At 35.1% G+C, this 21831-nt stretch overlaps 1 protein-coding gene across 2 annotated transcripts in view; it reads left to right on the top strand.

Annotated features, from left to right (window-relative positions):
* Positions 1–21831, top strand: part of EMB2771 (E3 ubiquitin ligase) — a 313580-nt gene that overhangs the window by 9176 nt on the left and 282573 nt on the right. For both annotated transcript variants that reach the window (XR_016358446.1, XM_089808665.1), the window contains exon 2: positions 5762–5825. Coding sequence is in view for 1 of the 2 variants with exons in the window: in XM_089808665.1 (XP_089664791.1) it covers positions 5762–5825 (64 nt within the window). In the remaining variant the exon portion in view is untranslated. The remainder of the gene's footprint in view (positions 1–5761; positions 5826–21831) is intronic.

Consider the following 21831-nt stretch of genomic DNA (forward strand, 5'->3'; position numbering starts at 1 on the left):
AAACCTGAAAAAGAATCCTGCAGAAGCGTTATTAGAATGATAATAGCCTAAAAAGGACAACGAATCTAATTCTCTATATTTAGGATGCCTATATTAATGATACCTAATGATATGCCAAATAAAAACAATGATTGAATGCAACACAATTGCATGCAAGAAGGAAACGAAATTTCAAACGCTTCTAATGATAACGTAAAAGGCGATTTGATAAAAATAGCATCCAAAACGTTTAAGATGCAACACTTGGAACAAAGTTAAAAACGTATCTGCAGGAAAAATGATAATGAAAGTGACACGTATCAAAAAGCGTCACATGCATTAACTCAGGTAGGAGCGTGACTACTGCATGGATTCAGAACCGACCTTCAGGAATCAGTAAGCATGGGCGTTCAGGAGAGAAGTGGTGCCACGTTTCCAAGCAAAATGGGAATATTGAGGGTAAGGGTTTTTTTACTATCATATAGCAAAACGTGCAACAGGGATCCGTTATGTAAAACGGAGAATGGAGTGGATTCTCAGCTGTGTGGATATAGCAATGAACCTCGATGAGAAGATTACAGCGCCGCTGATCAAGGAAGCCGCTACTCACAGCAGATAAAGAAGCGGAAAGTGATACTAGGAAAGTGATAAGCGGTTGGGAGACACTTATATAGAATCTGCCGCTACACCATCACAAAGCCGCTACATAGAATCTGCTGGAATCGCTTATCCTTCGATGAGGACGGTCACGAGCAGGTTGGGAGGGCCGATAGACACGAAATTTGAGCAGTATGAACTTCGCAATCATAGAGGCAAAGAGACAATGGATGGAGGGAGCGAGTTCTGGCTGCGACTACCGCTGGTGATAAGACTGTGCGGCTTGGTGATGCAGTGGAAATCAAAGAGCAGCTACATACAATGTTGATAGCGTCTTTGAAAGGCGTTCAAGAAAAAAATCTCAGCAAGAATATCTAATTAGGGTTTCTAATTAGAGTTCCTTTTTTAAAAACTAAAAAGAATGAGATTTTTTAGAAACAACAATCGATCTATAGATATAATAAGGACAGATACTAAAAAAAAACTGAATGAAGGTAGGGAAAGAATGGGAATATTTTTTTTAAAATCTCATAGATTTTCTTTTTAAAAGAGATAAATTTTTAGAATAAATTTTTAAATTTTAAAAGAGATATATTCTAAATTTCAAAAGAGATAATGATTAAAATATAAATTAAATTTTAAAAGAACTATAGAGAGGTTTAACGAATCTTTTGTATGAAGGATTAAAAAGTAACACTTAGGATATTTAAGAATTCCCTACAATAATAATATTAGAGAAATAATTTTTTTAAAAAGGAAATAATATTAGTGTGACAATATAGACTATGTGAAAGACACATTTAACAAGCATCGTACAACGATTGGAGGTGTAAGATAGAAGCCGAAATTCACCATGTGGTGAGATAAGACGCTAAGGAAGAGCAACACAAGAAGCTAAAGAGAAACACAGAGTCGATCCCATTAAAGACGAATTAGCGACATGTGAATGACATCCTTCGAGCCTCATTCATAGACTTGGGAAGATTGAGGGGAGATCAAAGCATAGTGAACAAAAGCCCAAACCCTCGACGACACTCAATCATTGGGGAGTTTTAAGGAGGAACGTGCATCAAGATAGGACATCAACAGCGAAGGGAATTCATTTCATACAAGCTGCATAGAGGACACATCCACTTATGGCTGTTACACAAATATTCACACATGAAACCATTGAGCTTTGAAGACCGCTTGAGGCATAGACAAGGATACATGTAATGTCATACAACAAAGGGAAAAGGTTAGGCATAGTTGAAGGAGGAAGTTTTTAGGTGTAGCTAAAGATTGGAAGTCGTACAAATACCAAAGGAGGAGAAACGACTCACGCAAACCCTGACTATTTTGTTTGCATAAAACAACAAAGTAAGAAATCATTATGAATTCGACAGGAAAGAGAATTTGGAAAATGAAATTATAGACATTGTCAAGTAGCTTTGGTTCTAGTAGCAATATGGAATGTACAGGTTTTGCCTTCAGGAGTGCGAGTTGCAGGAAGGATTGACACTAGGAAGAAATAGAAGATAAGACCGAATGTACAATGATGCTTGCAATCTTGTCAAATGGTTAGATCATGCCTCAAACTATACCCTTTTAGGGTTTGAATGGGATGGAATGTCACAAATGGTGGCAAGAGACGCCTGAGAATGATCTCGTAAAGGATAGTCTGTGGAGTGCACAAGTGCAATGGGCAATCCAAATGCTTGTCTTCTGTATCAATTTTTTTGAAGGTTTCTTGTGCGCTATATTTGAGGCTTTTGCTAGGCACTCCAAGTCTAGTACAATCCCCTATCTTGGATGTGATGTAGAGATTTCTTTCATTGTAGCTGAGTTCACGCAGGGTATTTGGTATACTAGGGTGGGGACATGAATTTGAGTTGAAGGCCAAGAAGATAAGCAAGGGGTAAAGGAATTCTATATCAGAATGGTATGTATAGACCTCACATCAATAGAGATAGATTCTTTAATGAAGACCTCCAAGGGAAGGGGAGTAAAGAAATCTTTCATCCAAGAGGGACATTGGTGATGCCTAATGGACTTGGTAAAAAGTAGGCTTACTAGATCAAGTCGTGCCTTTGACATAGCTTTTCGACAAATTGCACTCATGAACGGATTGTTGGTAAGGTTTTTGATTGGGCCGAGTTACTTTCAGAGTGGATGTATGAATTGATGACATTACAACATAGAACTTTCTACATGTCGTACTATGCGATTGGATTGTTCTTGGATGCTATGCTTAAGCAAATTCCAATAGACAGATTGGAGGTTAAACTAGGACACTTGGCGCCAGGTGAACCCCCAATCATGTGTTGGCATTACTTGGATACATCCATGGGACAAAAGGTCGTGGCAGGAGACAAGTTTACCATTTGAGCACGGAGAGACAGATAGTGGTTGATAGGATACCTCATAGAGTGATAGTGACACAGACAAGGGAGTTAGCACTCAGATGGTCGAGGAGGACGAGGTAGAGGTAGTCACTTTGACAATTGTATTATTTGCACGACCTCTCCTGCCTACTACAACACATTTGACTGCTATTAGCACAACACCTATCCTTGCTTTCAGACAGGTTAAGGCACCCATAAACATGTCTCCATTCATAGTGGTGGTAGAGAGAGCTCCTATGGCTATTCCTAAGGCAATTTGTCCAAGTCTAGTGGTAGTGATTCCAGAGAGAGACAGTCCCACACATCACCACCTAGAGTTGTGTCTGAGAAGGTATTGGAGATACCTAATCGGACACCAGAGATACAGGGCAACAATACACACGAGGAGCCGTAGATTAGATTGAAGGTGGTTGGGTCTGATGTAGCGGTGACGGTGGATGCTGCATTGCTAGCTAAGCCAACTAGAGAGGATCCATGGTTTAAGTGGTACCCAACCAAAGACGGTTGGAGGGTATGGGTACCTACTTGACCCAATAGTTCAATCTCACACCAGTCACACTTGGATCTACCATACTTTCACCTATGAGAGGCACACCTCCTCTCGAGGTCATGGAGTTAGGTAGGTAGTTGATGCAGAGAACAAAGAACATCATCCAGTTGAGATGGATGAGAGGCTAGCTGCAGTAGAGTCCTTTTAGGCCACAGTGGAGGCCATGTAGACTCCAGTATTGAGTGCACAGGGGTAACCAACCACAAAGTCATCCAGAGACATACCTAATGAGGATAGAGAGGTGTACCTAGCAGATATGGTGACTTGAGGCCGTTAGGCAGTGGAGGTGTACTTGGGAGATGTGGTAGCTCAAGGCCGCTAGGTGGTGGTCTCTGTACAGGCCCAAACTTTAGATGTTTTTCGGGAGTTGGAGCATTTGTTGTCGTTAATGAGAGTAGGGTGCCTTACTGCCTTCACCACTTGCAAAGGAGAAGTACGAGGTGATGGAGACTGAGCTAGTAGATTTTGCTATGATGTTGAAGACAACGTTGGAGACATAGGCACAGGCAAAATGAGATTTGAAGGTGAAGACCCAAGAAGTGCATGAGTTGCGGGTCTAAGTGACTCCTTTAGTGACATTGCGACCAACACCTTCAAGGATGCTCCTGCAGCCCCCTTGCTCTTAGTTTTTATTCTGTGATGTGTATATAGTCAAAAGTATTGTCTCCATTTTGTTCTATGTCGTTAGAAGACGACTTTCTTTTTTGGGGGGCTGATGTTGTCTGTAAAGCTGTATTATCTCTCAGGAATAGTTAAATATGTTGTTAGGAAATAGTTAGTAACTGAAGGGAAATCTGTTATGATGCGATAGTTGAGTCACAACCCTTCAAGTAGTATATGTATGCTTTGTCATAAACGAGAAAGGCATCTCATCTTGGTTCTGATCTTGTCTTGTATTGTTATGTGATATACTTGAAGGCATTAATAGAATATACATTTGTAGTTTCTTGAAACATTTGCAATTGCTTCTGTGTTATACTTTCTTTTAAGTATCACAGCATGAATTAAACCAGTTTACCGTAGGTGGTAAACAAAATGCACCCAAGATAGAACATTTCAAGGGAAATAAGCACATGACAAAAATAGAGCATGAAGGGGTCTACGAACTTTGGGGTCGATATGATCATGTGATAATATGTAATATTATATCAAGATTGAAATGTTATCATTCCCCAAAGGAACTAGAACTACAACAAAATAGAGGAACCTGCAACATGGGGACCAAAACGAATCGGTGCTACAATGTCGGAAGCATCCAAGCAGACTACACAAGGGCACATGCACGAACAATAGCACATATACAACATACTATGTAACAACATATAGAACAACTTGGAGAAGCATTTGCAGTGTTAGAAAATGAGTTTGCAGTAATAGAAAATAGTCTTGCAGTGATAGCAAGGGCACGCTGATTTTGTTGCGAGACAGTAGTATCCTGATTTATTCAAATTGAAGGGAAGCTGCTTAGTCAGAAACATTGAAATGTAAAATTTGTACCCATCAAGTGAAGCATCAAATTTTTTTTCAGTGGCAAGGATAAAAGACTGGACAAGTTTTATATTTTTACAGCTGTTGAGAGTCATGGGAATTTTGGGTATGCACAACATTGGTGAGGAAATCACAGAACCCAACAATGATAATCCAGTGGTTCAGGAGACTGATCTTACTGAGGAGGCTGTAAACTAACTGATGAATTTGTTTGTGGAAATTCAGTATCCAAATCAAAGAAAAAACTGTAATCTGCTGAAAGTTTATTTTCATTGCCTAGGAAAATTTAAAATTGATAAACTAAAGCAATTGGTGGGTGAATAGAAATTTGCAAGGCATGCTAATATAAAGCATTTCTGTAGGGAGAAGTTCAAGGAGGAATTACAACAATTGAAGGCTTATTATTATTTGATACCAGACTGCACATAGCCACATTGCTAATCACCTCTAAATAAGGAGCCACACACACTGAATCATTATTGAGTCTTGTGTTATTCAAGACCTTTCTTCTTTAAGGAGATTAGACATTGGAGGACTTTGGCAAACCATATAGAGAATTATTAGTTGGTAGTAGTACTACATGCTTTGATTCATGCAAATGCAATTAGTCTTTAGTGGCAATATCCTGATCTATTCAATCAAGTCGTTCTCTTGTTGGTGTCTCAGTGAGTCTCACTTTCTTCAATGTATGATATCCTTTTTCATGTTTATTATTTCATCTAATACATCCTTATTACTAATCCTTTCTATTCTTTCTTTGTAGTTTGGTGTGGAGCTCAGGTTCTCAAGTTCTTAAAAGATACAGTGCACCATCAACAATCATTAAGGTACTATAATATTTGTTAAAATTGTCTATGAATATAACATTGATGCTTTATTATTATGAATACATTTAATGGCAACTGATTGTTTGATCAACTTGTAAGAGCTCAATGGTTCAAATATCAAATCTATTTTTGTCTAAGTTTTTAAATCCCATTTTGTATAACACTTGTCTAGATTTTGCCATGATTTTGTATGCTTGTCAAGTTTGAGACATTGTCTGCTTCTTGCTGTTAAGGTGGTGTTTTGAGGTCCAAGTTTTCTAATAGGCATCCTGATTTTTTTTCTTGTATAATGAAAATGGGCTCGAGACACAAAAATTCTTTTTTCACCGATGCCTGTGTGGTAATTGTTTTAACACTGAGTTAATGGAAATTTAAAAGGAAGGCTAATTAGAGGCTGACAATAGGATCTATTCAAAAAGAGGCCAGAAACGATCAACATACAAGCTCTATTAAAATTGCTTTATCCAGACAGTGATTAAGCTCAACTGTTTGGTTTAGATCCTGGTCAGATTTGTGAATGTGCAATTTTCTAGCTCAGGCATTTCCATACCAAAAACATGTAAACATGATTGACATATAAATACTTTAACTTAAAACCAAAGATAATGACATAGCATACATTTAATAAGCAAAACAACCATAAGATTTTATGAATTCAAATGTTGCTAGTTCAAAAAGCTTAACCCCATGTGTGTGGACCACTCAGAAAGCATAAGAACGGTGTTCCACAGGTTTGCAGAAAGAGCATCCCATAATAGTGATTATTTAATTGTAATAGAACAATTTTTTCTCCATTGAGATCAGTGAGGAAACATCTCCTTGCCATATTTTGTTATTATCAACTGCTAAGCGGTTTGTCCTTGGGAAGGACATGCATTGCAGGGAATCTTCCTTGGGACGACCCTTCACTGCAATGACTTTCTCTGCAGGGACCATATGTGGATGTGTTCCCATCTTCTGAATTTCTGTAGGATATCTAATGCCGCTCAATTGTACTGTGGATAGTAGGACAGTCACATAACATAATGAGAAAACACATTTATTTAAATTATAGATATCTGTACATTTTGGTTTTTATTAAATATGTGAGTATTTGAATCTTTGTTACAACTTTGTAACCTTAATACCATCCTCTCGTCTAGTCTTAAATTCAGAAAATAGTAGATAATTAATAAAACTTTATTGGCAGTGATTGGTACATGAAGAAATCAAGTTCAGCCCTAGTTGTTTGATGATACAAATGGGCACCTCATCCCTTGAACTGATGCAAAGTGTCTAAGACCGGAGCCCAACAGCCCAATAGGGGCAACAAAGCACAGAAGCTCAATGGCCTGTGAAGTTCTAAATTTTGGTGGCAATGACACCAGTACCAGGTAAATTAGTGGACTATGCCCTTAAGAGCCAAAAATATTGTTAACTTATTATTAGTGGATCATCTTTTAAAACCGTGAATCTCATCTAGATATAAGGATCAAGCACTTCAACTTTGATTTTCTACCTTGCTTGCCTGTTGTCAGTAAGAAAAGTTGTATTTTTCTACTTGTACCACTTAAGCTCAGTACATTTGATAATACCCTGTTGTATATGCTATCTCTCATAAATAGACCAACTTAAACAAGCATAAGATGGTGTGTCTTTAGGAATTAGGAACAAAAAAGGGTTTTAACAGTTCTAGAAATGAAGAATACAATTCATCATTTGTATTCGACAATGAGTTTGGCTAACCTAAGAGGATCTTGAAAAGTAGAGAATTTTAAAGATTGGTTATTGTATTAAAATAGATAAAATTAAAAATAATCTAACCTATCCTGTATTGCACTTTTTGAAATTTTTGGAGCATTCATTAGAGTGGTAAATTGTATGCAACTTGAAGGTCCCAATTGCCTCAAAGGCTTAAGTTGAGTTCGGTGGCTTTGCACTTCACAGGATGTTGTATCAAATTAGAAAATTTGCCTACTACATTGCCCTTACTTGATATGGGCCATTGCCCACCTAGGTTTTAACTATGTAGCTGAATCATCAGATTTATTTGTAATTTTGATGTAGAGGCATATTGGTGTAGTTAGCAATCTTGTATGTTGGAGTGGTTTTGACCTTGGAGTTGGAGAACTTGGTTGGAAGGAGGTGATGCTCGGTCACTATTGGGGTGGTTATTGGTTGTAGGTACACCAGACGAACTCGGTGATGCTTGTGGTACTTGGCAGATGATCTTCTTGGTGGAATTTGTGCTCAGTGAACATGTGGGAGCTTGGTGGACGTGCTTGCTCGATATGCTCGGTGTATACTTGGCATGCTCGGTGGTTGCTGCTCACGCTTGGTGGTTTGGTTCACTGACTAGATGCTCTTGGAGATTTGATCGGTTGACTTTGGTGCATTTAATGTGTAGTGTGTGATCGTGACGTGGATCGATCGTGGGATGTGTGAGGACCTATTTGGGGTCTTGATTCTTTCTCCCATGCGTATTTAATGATTGTTGTAAGCTGACTATGGCATATTATGTTTATTTGGGTTCTAGATGATTCTATCTATAACAGGCCGACTTGGGGCCGTGCAAGTGTAAAAGGAAGGGTTGGGTAGAGTTGTAGGTTGAATTAGAAACTATAAAACAATTTCATTAACCATAATTGATCTTGTGAATCCTTAAAGCAATCAAAAACTTATAACAACTTTGAACATGGAAGCACAAAACACCAAACACCATGAACACTAGAAAATACATGGAAACACAATGGGAAAAATCATGGAGAACTTAATTCTCATGAATAGAACATCAATTAAGGTGATTTTTACAAAGGCTTAGTGGTTGTTTGCTCACTTCAAGTAAGGCTCACAACTGGTAGGCTCACTGGGGATTGGGCTAACTGCCCAGAAGTAATGGGCTCACTGTCAGTACAAAAAGTGCTCACTGGTAGAATATATGAAATGAATTTAGTCTACCATTGAAGTCTGTCACCAGCAATCAACAACATATGAATGATATTACAATTTGCTATCGATGCACAAACTTGCATACACATCAACACACATATCTTTCCTTATTAGATTCTTGCATATTGCATATCTTCATCATTGAATCGAATCATCGCTTTCTTATACCATGCCTTGTCAACATCTAGGTTGGCTGAATACAATTTGAAATAGGTCAATTAAAAGTATTCCCGTGGTGGTAAAAAATGAAATGTGGACCACATGCATTCTCCTTGCACAATAAAACACATCTCACTCATAATAAAACATTACACATTCACCACGAGTTTCAGAACCAAGGAATATGATCTACACGTTACGATGCAAACACTTGAATTGAAACACAGCGGTCACTTTCCAGATAGGAATGGGCCCAAAGACATGAACAACATTATGTTGCAAGTATGAAGGAATATGATCTCAGATAGAATACAAATATCTCTAATATTATTTACTTGCAGACTTTAAAAAACAGTTATGATATATATATATATATATTTCTGATTTGTGATATCAGACAAGCTTTATTTCTCAGATTGAGTTATCTAACTGTCACTAAGAAATAACCTGTTATGGTAAATAATGTGTGGTAGAGCAGGCGTGACTTTGCAGAGGTAATTGCATGTGTTTGATTGATGCTTTTCCAAATGCAATACACACGCCATATATAATATGAGAAAGGTCACCCACATAGGGCCATGACCCTATGTGGTCTTTTTTTGACTTTAATTACAAGACAATCCCGATCATAATCAGGTCTTTATAAGAAGCATCGGGCCTTAACTAATCAGGCCTTAAACAGTTGCTGCGTTATGAGATAAGAGTGATTTAAGAAACTGGATTATAATAATTGTTTACACACACACACAATTTATGTGTGTATATATATATGTATATATAGATATAATTTGTATACAGACATAATCATTATCATTAATCAATCTGACAGATGCTATCACATTAACACTCGCTCTTAGCGAGGGAGGATTGATCTTCATGTGTATGATTTTCATCACTCTCATAGTCTTGTGAAACAAGAATATCACACTAAATCATATCCTAGAAGGATATAAGTTATCTGATTTCCGACACATTCTGGGACAAAACTGAGCTTATTCTATTAGATAACAATCTTGATCTTAGGGACAACACACTAGTCTCCTGATGTAGAGCATCTACCAAAAGCAACCAATCCATAGGATCCATGCAGATCCCTTCAACATCCATTCAACAATTTCATTTATTTAGAGGCATCTCATGAGGTAAAACAAAACATGTTTCAACATAAGTTTATCAATATTTCTCCATTCACAAAGTTTGATTTCTATACCAGATTGTTTTATTCATAGCTTTTAATCCCGACATCTTATTGTAAAACCCTTTGGTGGAATTGTTCCAAACTAGGCCTTTGAAAACATATCCAGAGCTGAGACCAATCCAATGATTCATTTACAAGTTATGGTCTCTGCACTGAGACCCTTTTTCATTGTCATACACCGGAAAGGATACATGCAACCCTGCATAGGGAATTCAATATCTTTCACAAAACAAAACCAAATGATTCCAAACTAATTTCATATTAAACCCTTATGAGCCTAGTTTCCAATTATGTATGCCATTCAGTTTTCCATTAAAGATGTTGAAAAACCAGTTTTCACCAAAAGATCCATAACTTTCCGAAATCTGCATAAAAATGACTCAAACCAAAAGGAAATGAAAGATTATTCACATATCTTTTTAATGAGTCTGTTTAGAGGTCATAAATTGTCCATGTGTCAATACCAAACATTGCAACATGACTGTTGTCAGGGAATCTTATATCTGCAAACAAACACTTTCGCTGAAATACTCATAAGTTCCTAATAATTAAATGAAATTACTCCAAACCAAAGAGAGAAGGAAGATAACTCACCCTACTATCAATATATATAATATATATGGTTTCTAGGCTGTAAATCTCTATACAAGGCTTGGAAACAACATAAAAATAGTTAACGCTAATCAAAATAGCTAGTCCAAAATGTTCTCCTCCTTGTTATGATTTGGAATGACCAATACATGTTCTTTATACTATTTTAGGCAGCTAGAAACAATCTAACTACCCCTATGACGTTTCATCTTCCTTTTTGCAACATTTAGTGAAACTTTGCAATATTACAACTTTGTAATTTTGCACTTTCTTGACCACTTTTAGGACACTTCTACAAGATGACCATAAACTTAGTTAAAAACCCTATAGACATGTTCAAATAACCATTTTAGGATATTTGAAATGCTTTCTAACCTTTTCATGGCTTTGTATACAATTTTGACCCTTTGAGTAATTTAGGTCCTGAATGGACAACTTTTACAATTTTGTCTTTCAACCATACATTATTGTTCCAACTGACTCAGATTACTTTAATACATCATGAATGACTAAAATGAAATTAAATTGATCATATTATGAACTTTGGCCTCCTGGTGTTCTTATCTTCTTAGGTGCTTCCACACCATCTCCTATATCACAAGTATCACGATCTCTGGCCTATTCCAGGACATTGACTTAAAGTAGTACATCGTGATACATAATTATCATGACCTATGACTCATTTCAGGACAACAAGCTAATGTAGTTTGTCATGATAATAGAACGAAAACTCAAGACTTAAGAACACAATCTCAGTATCAAGATTTCCAACACATTCTGGGACAACAATTTAATGTAGTCTATTATAATACATTTTGTTATCATGATCTGCAGCATATTTTGGGACAACAACTTAATGTAGTCTATCATAATAACTGGTCAAGCTGTTGCTAAGATCATCACCTTGCAATTGTGAACTTATAAATATATCAAATGAAAAGTCGTCACATTTCATGACATAAACCACATAATCAACATTGTAACTCTTTTAAAATATAAATATAAATGAATATCTATTAAATTTAAACATGATTGAGACTTAATCTTAGGAATTACAATTACATTTTAGTCACACCAAGTTTACCTCTAAAGTACTCCACTTTCAACTTTGCAAGAGGTTTGGTAAATATGTTGGCATGTTGCTCTTCAGTGGTGATATATATCAACTTAATGACGTTCCTCTCTGCCATATCTTTGATGTAGTGGTAGGGTATCTGTATGTGCTTGGATTTGTCATGAAAGATTGGATTTACTGACAATTTAATGAAACTTTGATTATCATAGTGTATAATCGTGGGATTAAAGGACTTCCCAAATAGTCCAACCAATAACTTCCTTAACCATACTGCTTCTCAAGCTCCCATAAAGGCGGCTATGTATTTGGCTTTAGTGGAACTTTGAGCAATTGCTGACTGCTTCTTGCTAAACCAAGATATCATAGCCGATCCAAGGCTGAAACAACATCTTGTAGTATTTTTATGACCAATGCAACCGCCTGCTCAGTTAGAATCTGAATACCCTCGAAATTGAATCTCAACATTGTCATATTTTAGACTAAGTCCAACAGTACCATGTAAGTATCTTAAAATGTGCTTGGCTGCCATGAGATGAATCTTTGTAGGTTCACACATGAATTGATTCAATGCATTTGTTGTATAACAAATATTAGGGTGAGTATTCAACAAGTAGATGAGAGATCCAATTATTTATTTGTAGTATGTAAGATTAGTATGTTCAGATTCAAATGCATCACTTTTAAGCTTATGAAGATTTGTTTTCATCGGTATGGATAATGTTTTATAGACCATCATTCTAAATTTGGTCAAGATGTCAATAGTGCATTTTCCTTGATTTAGGAAAATGTAGTTCTCCTTTTGCCATACTTCAAGGCACATGAAATAGTGTAGAAGACCTAGATCTTTCATATCAAATTCAAATGCAAGATCTTGTTTGCATTTTACAATAAGATGATCTTCCCTTGTTATTAGTAAGTCATCAACATATCAAACAAGAATTAGCATGTCACCATCTGATATTTTAAAGTATATATTAGTTTTTATTTTTGGAGTATCCTAGTTTGGTAAGATTATTGTCGGGGGCTTGTTTAAGGCCATAGAGAGCCTTCTTTAATTTACACACATAGGAGTTTTTGTCGTGAGTGACAAAACCTTGTGGTTGTTCTAGATATACTTCTTCATCAATAATACCATTCAAAAAGGCAGTTTTACGTCCATTCGATGAATCTTCCATCCTTTGGATGTTGCAATAGCAATAATGGTTCTTACAAACGTGTATCGAGCAGCAAGAGCAAATGTCTCTTCATAGTCAATTCCAGCCTTTTGAGAAAATCCCTTGGCAACGAATTTGGCTTTGTTTTTTAATACTACCATTTGGGTAATGTTTGATTTTATCTAACCATTTAGAAGAGACATTTGATTTGTCCTTAAGCCAAGGTACAACATCCCAGACATCATTTTTTAATATAGATTGATATTCTTCAATCATTGCATCTTTCCAAGCTTGACATGCTAAGGCCTCTTCAACACTTGAAGGTTCAGATTTGATGAGTTCAGATGTAAGAGCAACATAGCCTGGATGACTTCTAGTTTTCATATTTTCTCTAAAGATTTCATCAAGTGCTACATTGTTTTCTTCAATCATCTTTCTTGCCCATAGTGGCTTTTTCTTGTTGTTAGGGATTTCAACATTTCTAGTATTAGATGATAAAGTTTCACGATCTTTTGAACAATTCTCTTTCTCAATCTGAACTGTAGGGTTTTCATCTAATTCTGTAGTTGGTTCCTCGTTAGATTTTTCAATGTTTTTAGAAAGGTTATATGTAGCATCTTCTTCAAATTTAACAATATAGATTGATATTCTTCAATCATTGCATCTTTCCAAGCTTGACATGTTAAGGCCTCTTCAACACTTGAAGGTTCAGATTTGATGAGTTCAGATATAAGAGCAACATAGCTTGGATGACTTCTAGTTTTCATATTTTCTCTAAAGATTTCATCAAGTGCTACATTGTTTTCTTCAATCATCTTTCTTGCCCATAGTGGCTTTTTCTTGTTGTTAGGAATTTCTACATTTCCAGTATTAGATGATAAAGGTTCATGATCTTTTGAACAATTCTCTTCCTCAATCCGAACTGTAGAGTTTTTATCTAATTCTGCAGTTGGTTCCTCATTAGATTTTTCAATGTTTTTAGAAAGGTTATATGTAGCATCTTCTTCAAATTTAACATCTCTGCTGATTTAAATAGTTCTTTGCATAGTTTAAAAATTCGGTTTCGGCAATATCTTGGCCGGCCCAAGATTTATGAAAATCTTGGAATCGGCAAAAGCTTGGTGAAAAATTTGGCAATAAATTGGCACCTTTATCGAACATTTGAAAATATTCAATAACTTAAAAAAATTCTTAAAAATGCATACATACACACCAAATTTGTAGACCATATAATGATTTGAGATATTCACTTTATTTAAATCAAAATTTTGAGTTAAATAGTAATTCATAACAACTAAAACTTAGTATATTAATGTAGTAATAGAATCATATACCAAAAAACAAGTACAACATTTGAATATAAATGAGTTCAATACATATAGAAGTCAAACTCTATGAAACTACAACTTCTGAATAAATATCAAGTTCAACTTTCAAGAAGATTTTATATTGTATTTATTAATTTAAAATTTTAATATATAGTAAATACAATTTATAAAATTTATATTTAGTAACTTACTGTATATTAATATTCACTAATATAATTATAAATGAAATTCATTAATATAATAAAATTTCAATTATTTTTACTAAATATTTAATAATTACTATTATACACTTACGAGTTACAAGTATAAATTTAATAAACAGTATAAATTTAATAAATTTGGAAATTTTGTAAATAGTATCTATTAAATTAAACACCACACAGTATAAAAAAAAAGAAAAAATCACAGTATAATTTTTGATTAAATGTTAAAGTTTCAAACACTTTAATACAATATTATTTTTTATTAAATTTATGTATGGTATAAATTTTTATTGAATTTAAACACAATAAATACTAAATACTAAACTAGCAAACACAGTATAAATTTAATATTGAACGACATTATCACTCCACTTATTTGTGTCCAAAATCTTTTGGAGATTGTTGTGCTTTGAGAATGGGCTTGGTTTCTACACAAGCTTTATTTCTAAGAAATGCTTTGTCTCCGATAAATGCTCCTTCCAAGGATGCTTTAATGTTTGAAGTCTCTAAAGAAAGTGGCAAAGAAATGGTGGCAACAAAAGTCTATTATGTGGCAGTAGAAGTCCACTCTTTACACGGCAGAGAAGTCATCGACTTTTCTCATTTACATCCCAGCTTCCTCTTTACATGGATGTGAAAGACTCAAACCTAAAATTGCGTTTACTAAAAGACCGAAAGTTTTGCATACAAGTTGCGTTTAGTAGCGGTATATTGCATTTTTTCCACAGCGATATCTTTGAATATTTCGGAACCGGTTTATTGTATGATTGTATCGGGAGCTCTTCCAATCCGTGAAATGACGCAATATTGGCGATATACTGTCATTTTTTTAAACTATGGTTCTTTGTCCTAGAATGTAAACTCTATAACCTTTAGAGGATTTGCTATACCCAATAAATATGCCTTTCTTCTCTGAGCATTCTAGTTTGGACCTCTTTTCTTTAGATACATGTATATATACAAGACAACCAAAATTTTTGAAGTGACTTAAATCTAGTTTGTTTCCTATAAAGACTTCTTCAGGAGATATATTTTCTAAGATTGAATGAGGACATCTATGTTAGATGTATGCTATTGTATTTGAGGCTTCAACCTAGAATGAGATGTGAAGATTTTGATCATGCATCATGGCTTTAGCGGATTCAATGATAGTTCTGTTTTTCCTTTTTGCCACTCTGTTTTGTTGTGGATTATAAGGCATTGTAAACTCCCTCTTAATCCCAACAGAATTGCAGAATTCTTTAAAGTTTTCAAAAAATGTATTCACCCCCATTGTCAAATCTTAGAGTCTTGATTTTCTTCCCAGTTTGATTTTCCACTAAAGCCTTAAATTCTTTGAATTTCAACAATACTTCATTTGATTCTTTAGGAAATAATCCAAGTTTTCCTAGAGTAGTGATCAACAAAAATCATATAATACAAAAATCCCCCTAAAGAGCGTATTGAAATTGGACCACACAAAACAGTGTGGATAAGTTCTAATACAACTTTTGATTTATGTTCACTATGTGGAAAAGATCTTCTGGAGTTCTTTCATAAGGTGCAACTTTTGTAGGTTCCAATATGTTCAATTTTTAGATGAGGTAATCTTGTCACAATTTTCTCTATAGAGCATAGGGCATGAAAATGGAGGTGTCGCAACCTTCTATGCCAAATTTCATTAGTTTGTGAAATTTCATGATTTAGGGCTTGATTTTAAACATTACAGAGTTTATATAACCTTCCATCTCTAAGTCCTATAGATATTGCATTTTTGATGTTGGAATTTTTTGACCATGATAGTACTTTGTCTTCTTGAAAGGTGATACGATATCCGTGATCTGCTGGACCAGAAATGGAGACCAGATTTCTTTTGATGCTTGGTGTAAACAAGACATCTATTAATTGTAGGGTAACTCCGTTTCTTAATTTAATTGAGCAGGTCCCAATTCCTTTCACTGGATAGGTGGAATTGTCACCTATTGTGACCTATTCTGTCAGGTGCCCTTCAAAAGTTTCAAACTGATCTTTGAAATCCAGTTATGTGTCTAGATGCCTCACTATCAATTGTCCAAGTATGCTTTTTCGAGTTTAGTTCACTTGATAAGGCTAAGAAGAATAGTGGATTTTTTGCTTCCTTGACTTCAGCTATAGAGGCTTGAGCTTTCCTCTCTGGGTGGTACCTCTGAGTGTGTCCAATTTTATTGAAACATACCATTTTTACTAAGCTGAAAGTCAAGAACATATTCTAAGATTATAACAGAATATCATAACGGAATGACATAAAGTAATTTATAGACCGATACATCTTACAGAAATGAAACTATTTTTAAATTGATTATGCAAGATATAAAATCAGAATTTGAGTAACGACTAAATCCATTTTATATGAAAGACAATTAATTTAACTTCCATAACTAACTTCAATGATTACATTTGAAGAACAAATAAACTTAACCATATTTACAATTATACATTTCAAGTAATATAAAGGTATGTACAAGTAAAAGTTTTAGAATTCATACATGAACTAAAATAACTGTCGATGTGTTGTGCAGGCCTCGACATCTGGTGAAGAGGAGAAGCATTGACATAGGCCTAACCTCCCAACCACGAACCATAACATATCCTCACACAATATCTTACGAGAAAGGCCCTCCCTACCTCGGGTTAGGCTTGGTGCACCATAGTCTTGCCATTCAAGCATTCAAGAGAGTGTCAGCGAAGTAGCAGACAAGGCTGAGGAACTCCCCTATCAACCTCTAGTGATAAATTGTGGCAAACATGCCTGTAGTCTACCTTGGCCAAGGATTTAGATGGACAAATGAACAACACGATCACCACTGCTCAACTTGACAACTGTATATGTTTTGGTCAATCATGAGTTGACTTGGACTAAACAATTTTCTTTTTTTAAATGTTCATGCAATTTAGACGTTGATTAATACTTTATTCTTCTTGCAGGAATACCTCTTCTTTCCACTCATTTACACTTGGCTCTGCTATCCTTGGGTGCATACTAGAAGATTGCTGGTAATTATGAGATCCTTATCAATCAGATTTTGTGAATACCAATCTGATTATTGTCACAGCTGGTATATAGCAAATACCAGTGTATAAGTCAGAAAAATACTTTATGCCAAATGATGGAACAGACCTTATACAACATGCAATATTATGCATTAAAAAATTGTTGAGCATTCAGTCTTAAGGGAACTGTATTAGTTTAGTCCCTACGGGTATGCACCCAATATGCATAGATAAGAAACTAGTCATAAATAAAGAATGAGCAGGGTTGATGCTTCTCATAAATTCTTACTACGTTTGAGCCTTGGTTACAGCCTAGATACGTAACCAAGCTCGTGATCATGATATTCCTTCATTCGACAGTGATATATAAAGAGAAGTTTGCATTGAAAAAGGCATAGCATGAAATAAGAAAAGACTCGTGAAATGTTTCATGACCTGAGAAAACAATTCAATCGTTGACGTGATCTTGAGGCAACAACTGCATGCGAAATTGCTTCCACCAGCATGGCCCAACATTGCAGATCAAGTATGGTAATATGTTCCAGAATACGGGCAGAAAGAAGAGGTGAAACTTTGGTTCAGAGTAATCACATAACAAGAAGGAAGTGAATAAAAAGAATGATCCTTTAGCCACGGGGAAGGAAGATAAAGCCTCTCGTGCTTCCGGTTACAAGAAAGAGCTCGATATCGGTTACAAGAACTTCATAATTTCAAATTCTAAAAGTTTGATGCCAATAAGGTGGCAACGCTCATCAAATGTTTCATGACCTGAGAAAACAATTCAATCGTTGACGTGATCTTGAGGCAACAACTCCATGCGAAATTGCTTCCACCAGCATGGCCCAACATTGCAGATCAAGTATGGTAATATGTTCCAGAATACGGGCAGAAAGAAGAGGTGAAACTTTGGTTCAGAGTAATCACATAACAAGAAGGAAGTGAATAAAAAGAATGATCCTTTAGCCACAAGGAGGGAAGATAAAGCCTCTCGTGCTTCCGGTTACAAGAAAGAGCTCGATATAGGTTACAAGAACTTCATAATTTCAAATTCTAAAAGTTTGATGCCAATAAGGTGGCAACGCTCATCAATATGGAGTCATAATAAAACATAAAGATTATACTTTCTCATTGTTTAAAACAAAAATAAATAAATATATATTATGTCATCATGCTATTGAATTCTACCTATAATTGTACATACATACATACATACATATATATATCTATACGTGTATGTATCTTGAGAGTATGTATAATTCCTTTTTATCATTATATTCTCTCTAGGTACACACGCATATATGTGTATATATATATATTTAAGTGCAATTCAAAGATATTACCAGAATACCATGGTGGCATTATATAAATAAATAAATAAATATATGTAAAGTTACAATATTGACCACTTCCACACTCAAAATAAAAGAGAGGTAATAGTTCATATGATATTAAATGTTTAATATTTCTCTTGTTATAAAAATTGTCCAAGTAGCTCATGACTGTCCAAGGTATACTTTGTTGCTGAGCCGTTAAATGCTTCACCAAAGTAGTTAGAAGTTACAATGTTGACCACTTCCACACTCAAAATAAAAGAGAGGTAATAGTTCATATGATATTAAATGTTTAATATTTCTCTTGTTATAAAAATTGTCCAAGTAGCTCATGATTGTCCAAGGTATACTTCGTTGCTGAGCCGTTAAATGCTTCACCAAAGTAGTTAGAAGTTAGAACCCATACCTAATGGTCTGACGATGGACTAAATTGGTACCCCATTCCTTGAATCCCGTTTAGCAATGCTTCCTCCCCTTCGTCTGCGCTTGCAACCAAAAATGCATTTTCCACAATAATAACATGTTCCTCCCTTTAAATTTAAATATCAAGAAAACACAAAAATTGATAATTGTCACAACGGCTAACCACCACTGACATTTATCTTAAAATATAAGCATTTATTTTTAGTCGAAATAACAATAATCAACTAACAAGTCGTTTACACATGAATCAATTCAGTTAATCATAACTTCCATTTCATAAGATTGTGATATTCGAGAGTTTCTAACTAACCATTACAACGGCTATAATATTATTTTAAAAGATCAAAAAATTTGGGATGTAACACTTATCGCACTTGTAGCATTGAACTTTAGACAAATCTCTGTTTTTGTAGTTTTGACTATTCTTCCCTCTTTTCTGTTTGAATTTCCTCTTCTTTCCTTTATTGTTTGTGTTCGCATTAAAGGCTTGAATTTCTCCCTCTTTATTCGGACTGATCCCGCATGTAATTAGTCTAGAATCTTCTTGAGTGCAGTCATTCTTAAGATGGTCAAATTTTGGTAAAGTAGGTCTTGCTCTAATACCTTGAATGAAGGATTCCCAACTAGTTGGCAACCCTTTAAGAGCTATTAAGGATAATTTCAGGTCATCCACATTATTTCTAATAGTTGAAAGTTGATCTTTCAATTCTGAGATTCTCATAAAATAAGATGTAATTGTTTCTCCTTTATTCATCTTGATATGCAGAAGTTGCTTTTTCAATGTAAGCAGTCTGCTTGTATTATTGATCTCATATGTATATTGAATAGTCATGAACATCTCATAAGCGGTTGTTAATTTTGATATATGTTGAAGGATATGATCCTTAATAACATCAATAATGATTTAATGGCCTTATTGTTATGCCTCTTCCATATTGTTTTCTCTGGTTCATTTTCAGGCATCGAATTTCTTCTTCTACATATAATTCCAATATAAGTTCTCGAAGGATGATCATTATCCATATTCTCCATGATGCAAAGGTTGATACACCTTCGAGTCTGTCTTCTAGTTTGACACCGTTCACCATGATTTCTCTTTTTAATAGATTTTATATAAATCTGTTGATGGAGTAATAATTTCATTCGATGTTTATTTGCACTTTATCAATTAGTCTCTAATACCATATGAAGGAATATGATCTCAGATAGAATACAAATAAATCTGATATTATTTATTGAAAAAGCCAATTCTGATATATATAAATATATTTCTCATCCGTGATATCAGACAAGTTCCATTTCTTAGACTGAATTATATAACTGTCACTAAGAAATAAGCCGATATGCAAAATAATGTGTAGCAGAGCAGACATAAGTTTGGAGAGGTAATTGCATGTGTTTGATCAATGCTTTTCCAAATGCAATACACATGCTATGTATTATATGAGAAAGGTCACCCACGCAGGGGCATGACCTTGCATGGGTTATACGTGGTCTTTTGTTGACTTTAATTACAAGAATCCTGATGATAATCAGGTCTTCACAAGAAGCATCGGGCCTTAACTAATCAGGCCTTAAACACTTGCTTCATTATGAGATAAGATTGATTTAATAAATTGGATTATAATAATTGTTCACGTTAGTGTGTGTATATCTATATATAATTTATATACAGACATAATCATTATCATGAATCAATCTGAAAGATGCTACCACATTAAAAGCAAGATGAATGGGACCAACATAAACACAACTAAAGATAGATCTTCATGTTACATCATCTAGAGCACACTATACGGTATTACCAAAGAATCCAATCTACATCTAAGCATAGGATATGTTGACATCAATGACAACCATTAATTATAGTAACAACAATAACATTAGCATCACATTCCAACATATTGCACAAAGAGAATTGATTACATTGTTACCGTGGTAGCTAGTTTTAGCTTTGTCAGCAAAAACTCTTTCAAAATTGACATAAATTCACATTGTGAAGGCATCTAGAAATGATAAAGCAAATTCTAGGTGCGGACATATGTTTGGATATGTGTTGGATATGATATGCAGTATACAAGTTACTACAATTAGGTGAAAGGCCATTTGAATGGAATTCCTAGATTGGTAATCAAAGCTGGTCTAGTAAAATTTGTTGCAACTTATAAAATAGAAGACTATATCAAAGAGCAAGAGGAAGCATATGCAAGAGTTGCAAATACAACAAGGCATCCGTTGAGGAGACGATCTATGCAAAAGATTTGTATTTTAACGATGTTTGATCATTCACTTGGCAAGACATGGTGGGAAAAGTAAATGAAACTCCAAAGGGGTACACGAGCCCAAGTTATGAGAAGGTGCATTGTACTTTAAACATAGAGAAACTTCATTGTCTCCCATGAAGACCTCATGGAGAGAAACAAGCATGGCTATTCTTTTTTATGGATGGAGGGATGCAAAAATAGGCCATTAATCAATGTGATTGCACCATGCCTTGAATGGGCATTTTTTTGAACGTTGTGGACTATGAGGGGTAGGTGAATTATGCATAATTTACTATTGACATCTTTGTATGGTGCATCCAAAAAGTGATTTCTCAAAATGTTT

Source organism: Cupressus sempervirens, chromosome 11 (assembly GCF_028749045.1).
Source record: "Cupressus sempervirens isolate cs-2001-9-10 chromosome 11, ASM2874904v1, whole genome shotgun sequence".
NCBI classification, from domain to species: Eukaryota; Viridiplantae; Streptophyta; class Pinopsida; order Cupressales; family Cupressaceae; genus Cupressus; species Cupressus sempervirens.